This window comes from Monopterus albus, unplaced genomic scaffold (genome assembly GCF_001952655.1).
Source record: "Monopterus albus unplaced genomic scaffold, M_albus_1.0 scaffold51.1, whole genome shotgun sequence".
Lineage (NCBI taxonomy): Eukaryota > Metazoa > Chordata > Actinopteri > Synbranchiformes > Synbranchidae > Monopterus > Monopterus albus.
In genome coordinates, this window is record NW_018127931.1 from 2672868 (window position 1) to 2677931 (window position 5064).

The 5064-nt window shown below is 44.0% G+C and overlaps 1 protein-coding gene across 4 annotated transcripts in view; it reads right to left on the reverse strand.

The window, feature by feature from the left end:
- Nucleotides 1–288: 288 nt before the first annotated feature.
- il17rel (interleukin 17 receptor E-like) overlaps nucleotides 289–5064 on the reverse strand; it is a 26319-nt gene continuing 21543 nt past the window's right edge. For all 4 annotated transcript variants that reach the window (XM_020601254.1, XM_020601255.1, XM_020601253.1 and 1 more), the window contains 7 exons: nucleotides 3717–3774; nucleotides 3460–3593; nucleotides 3035–3094; nucleotides 2885–2942; nucleotides 1907–2038; nucleotides 972–1019; nucleotides 289–858 (listed from right to left, as the gene is read on the reverse strand). In XM_020601254.1, coding sequence (XP_020456910.1) covers nucleotides 737–858; nucleotides 972–1019; nucleotides 1907–2038; nucleotides 2885–2942; nucleotides 3035–3094; nucleotides 3460–3593; nucleotides 3717–3774 — 612 coding nt within the window. In that variant the 3' untranslated portion in view covers nucleotides 289–736. The remainder of the gene's footprint in view (nucleotides 859–971; nucleotides 1020–1906; nucleotides 2039–2884; nucleotides 2943–3034; nucleotides 3095–3459; nucleotides 3594–3716; nucleotides 3775–5064) is intronic.

Sequence of the window (5064 nt, forward strand, 5' to 3'; positions counted from 1 at the left end):
ACTCCAGCTTTCTCTGACAGTCCAAAGACATGCAGCTTAGGGTGATTGGCAACTCTAAATTCCCCTAGAAGTGAATGAGTGTGTGTGGTTGTTTGTCTTTATGTGTTGCCGTGTGATAGACTGGGGACCTGTCCAGGGCATACTCTGCCTCTTGTCCAAAACCAGCAGAAACAGGCTCCAGCCCCCCCGTCGACCCTATTCAGGAATTAACGCTATAGATAATGGAAGGCTGAATGAATATTGTAATGTAGGCTAGCGTGAGGAAAGAGCCGGAGACAGTGGCCTGTTTTCACCTTTTATTTCCCCCCTCTGGCAGCAGCACAGCAATAACGGAAGTGGGCACACACACAGTGAATCCTGCCAAAACCCAAAACTATTTACATTCTACCCCATGGGGCATTATGGGGGATCCTGTCAGGTGCTTCTCCCCTAAGGCATGCTGGGGGATCCCACCAAGTGTCTCTCTGGCCTCATAGCTACAATATTTAAACTCAAAAATGGCAATATAGGCAATAACTTTCACATAAACATATAGCTCCACATTGAATATATAAACAACAGCTATTCTGACAAACATACTAACCTGCACATATACAGCAAAATATATTACATTTCAAATATCTGTCCAACATTGGATACTGCTTACCACAGAGAACATTTTTGGTTTGTGTAATATGTTTACAGTTTTATACTGCATACTGTAAGCAATGTTTTTGACCACATCACTGTACTTTGGTCAGTCACAGATTAAGTTGGTCTTCTCAGCATTTCCAGACTGTGGTGAATCAGGTATGAGAATCTGTCCAAGATTAACAGGCTGAGCTTGTAATGCAGGGACCACAAAATCAAGAGGAGGATCTGCCACAACACACAGGATTTGGGTCAGGTTTAATGCGTAAGTCAGCTATTTGAAATTGTATATAGAGTATATGATGCTGTTTATAAAAAGATAAATTTGGTGATCATCTTACCTATTTGCTTTTCATCTCCATTTCTTTGTACTTTCCTCCTCTGATCCACTAAAATGGAATACAGGGGAATAAGATGAGAAAATATCCAAATAGGCAAATCTATTTCCAAATTTAGAGACTGTTTTTCATTCAAATGAGTTGTGCAATACAGTGTTTATCCACAGTTACTGCAAATCATCGAATCACAGAAGAAGAAAAATGAAACGAAGAAAAGTGCTTCTTGGTGAATCAAATAAGTAATGTTATACACTTTACAGCCACAAATCATTTTCAGAGAAAGAATACAGTTCAAAGAAGGCCACAACATCATATTTCTTGTATATGTACTGGAACGAACCAAAATTTAGCCACCTTGTTTGCACAAGTACAGAAAGTAAGTGTATAAATAATTTTGATATGGTTAGTTTTGTACTTGATTACAACCACAGTTAAATGGGAAATCATTATTTCAGTACAGACATCTAGGAGAGGGAAGAAAAACTCACATAATAAATGTTCTTAACATTCAACCATTATTAACTGAAGTTAATTCCATCTGATAATGATCATTTTATTTAGCCAAGTATGTTACACACAAGGAATCTGTTTCCAGTACAGAACCTAGGCAGCCATCTGTGGCGCCAACTCACAAATGTAGGGTTTGATGTCTTGCCCAAGGATACTTTAACATGTGGACTGCAGGCACCGTGATTCAAACCTCCAACTGTCAAGTTGGGAGACAACCATTCTACCCCCTGAACCACAGTCACAGCACTGAAACCTTAACAAAAACACTGAGCTCAGGAAGTTCAGGTGTGAACTGCCTTAGACTTGCCAGAAAGGTGTGATGAAGTGTGTTAGTCTGAAGGGTGGATGCTGGCAGTGGGCCTAAAGCTACAAAGTATGCCAACAGAGAAGATAACACCGCAGGTCACAGTTTGATAGGGTCTACCTACCGGTTAATAGTGCATAGAGCACCAGAGTGGCAGTAATGATTCCAGAAAGGCAAACACAAGCTTGAATAATGACCCAGCTAAAGTCCCAAGAGGCTCGATTCTTGACAAGAGGTCTGAGAGGCAATGAGTGATCTGTAAAGACAATTTACAGTACAGTGCAAAGACTGATGAAAACATGGCATTTGATTGAGTGGACTGTATGAGACTTTTGAAAGAAGAGTTTGACATTTTGGGAAATATAGTCCTTTGCTTTCTTGCAAGTTGGAAGAAAAAATAGATACCGCCCCATAACTGTCTATTCAACAAGAAGCTGTAGCTCACAGAAAGCTATCTTAGCTTTACGTAAAAAAGTGGCAGCAGTATTAAACAAATCAGCTGAAACATGTTAATTAGTAACCTTTAGAGGCACTCATAGGGAACAATTTGGGCAGAGGTGGGCCAGCTGTCGCTGCCAGTTTTCTGTTGTTATGGTAAGCTCTGTGGGCTCAAGGTTCATTTTGAACAAGCTAATGAAACAGTTCTGTTTGTCAAACATTTGAAAGATGAAACCAGAAGCATACATCCTGTGCCCTAGAGGATGTCAGACTTTTAAGTTCTCAATTGTGCGTGAGAACAGTACATCAAAGATCGTATTCTTCAAAGCCCTCTGTAGACAGATAATGGTTTCATCCATCACTGCACATAAATTTCAAGTGGATTCTTGTACAGAAAATCCTTTGTTGTTTTTTTATTTACAGAGAAACCACTCAGGGCAAAGCTAATAGACCTACTTTTGTAGTTACCTATTTAGAAGTTCCATGACTATGAACATGAGCCCTATTACAGCCTCAAGCAACATTTTTAAAAAAGCATTTTACTCTGAAGTGGTGTCTCAGTTTGTGAAGATCTTAAAGGAAAGGAAGGAAAGAAAAGTTGTGATAAACCTAGGTTAGATTACACAGGATGAATAAGAAGCACTAGTCCAAAAGTCATACTTACTGCATTGCTCAAGATAGTGTAGAACAGTGGCAGCATAATTCACATCAAGTCTCTTCACCTGTGCAAATACAACATTCAAACTCAGTGTCATTCTAAATTTGAAATGACATGCTGTTGATCACAAAGGACTAATTAAGAACAAAAACATACCATTAGGGAGGAGTTGCATATTTGCCCTGTGAAGTTTAAGCCAACAGCTTTATTCTTCTCCTAAGAAAAAACAAATGAAACAATAACCATGCCACTGTTACAGAGGTTGTCATGGTTTTTATTTTGCCTTTTTTGTGTTTATTTCTGTACTGCGCTGAACTGTATCTGCCATGTCACATTTAAATACTGTTCCAGGAGAGACATGATTAACTGGTGAAACATTAAAGTTTACTGTCAGAGTACAAAGACAACCAGAACCTAAGTGAGGGTGCATGTACGTATGTTGTGACAGCTCTTTCATACTGTGTTAGGCAAATGCAGATGCTTCCACACACAGGGGTCATGAAGGGATATGAAAATGATGTGAGTCACTTCCGAAAGGAGACTCCGCCACCATTATCAAACACCAAATGTGTGATACGTACCACATGCACAGTGTGTGTCTCAGTGGTCTGGCACACAGCAGACCCTGCAGACTTCACACACAGCCCCACAGAAAAGGTTGCAGTGATGTGTGACAACATCTTCACCTCTTCTCTTGTCACAACCACCTCCCATGCTGCAAATTTAAGAGATCATTATAATGACCAATTCTACAAAAGCACATTACATAAAGTCTACTGTGCATGTAGATCTTAAAATGACTGTGAGGTAGATTTATTGCCATATACTGATGCAGTACCTTGAAAGCTCCCTTCAGCAAAGGGGCACCTGATCCAGGACTGAGAGTCTGTAGTAAACTGAAAATGATATAAGATACTGTATAATTAGTTTGACGTGCTCTTTATGTTATAGAAAGCACATAAACATACAATAACCCTTAGTTTTAAGAAAGGGATGTAAGTGAGAATTAACGTCACCATTACCATTATACTACGCCCACAGTAAACAGTTCCAATCAACAGTGTAACCACAGCATAAAGTGTATACAGTAAAACTGCACATAACAATAGCACTTCTGCTTTGTTGTTACCAGTTAACTCTCACTTGTCATGATTCGGTTCCGCTGCTTCCTGTCCGGCTTTTATTTTGACGTTACCTCCTGTTTTTGTTTCACCTTAGTTTCGGTCTTTTTACGTTCTTTCTGACAGTACAATCTGGCCAAATTGAACTCAGCCAGCGAGGACGTCAGAGCCAGTCAATCACAAGCTCTGCCACCGGCTCTATAACCTCCACCTCATGGAGACCTACCTGAGCCCAGCAAAAGCCCAGGAAGTCTACCAACAGCTACAGGCCCAGATGGTTTCTTCGCTCTCCCGCCCCGCACAGAGCCCCTCTCCCTTCGAGGGAACCCGGTGGGCTATATGCCCTGGGGGTCCAGGGAAACGGCAGACCAGGAGGAGACCGTCAACTGGGGCCGCTGTTCCTGTATCCAGTCTCCGATCTCAGCAGTCCAAGCCACGCCAGCTGCAGCCACCTCAGCCAGCGCCACGCCAGCTGCAGCCACCTCAGCCTGTTTCAGAGATGCAGTCTCCACAGGCTCTCCGGCCTGGGCACGGTGGTGTCCCCGCCGACACTCAGAACCCCTGGGCTGCCTCGGCCAGCATCACGCCGCCTGCATCCGCCGCAGCCAGTTTCAGAGATGCAGTCTCCACAGGCCCTCTGGCCTGGGCACGGTGGTGTACCTGCCGACACCCCCTTGGTGCCTGTCTCTGTCCCTGTCCCTGTGTCTGTTCCTGATCTGGTTCCAGGTCCTGTTTCGGAGCGGGTCGGCCTGTGCGCCGATGCCGCCTTGGTTCCAGTGCCTGCATCTGCGCCTGACCAGCAGCAGCAGCCTCTGCCGGTTCCCCAGCTGGGAAACAGTGACGTCCCCTCTGATGTCAGGGGGCCCAACAACAGTGTCCCCGCCAGGGCCCGGAGCAATCAGTGTGCCGACGGTGAACCACCAGCCAGGGCCTTTGCTGCAGTTCCTGCTCCTGAGCGAGTCGACCGGTGCGCCGACGCTGCCTTCAAGCATGTTCCTGATCCTGCCCCTGAGCGGGTCGGCCAGCGTACTGACGCCGCCACAGAGGCCGCCCTCTGGCATGATT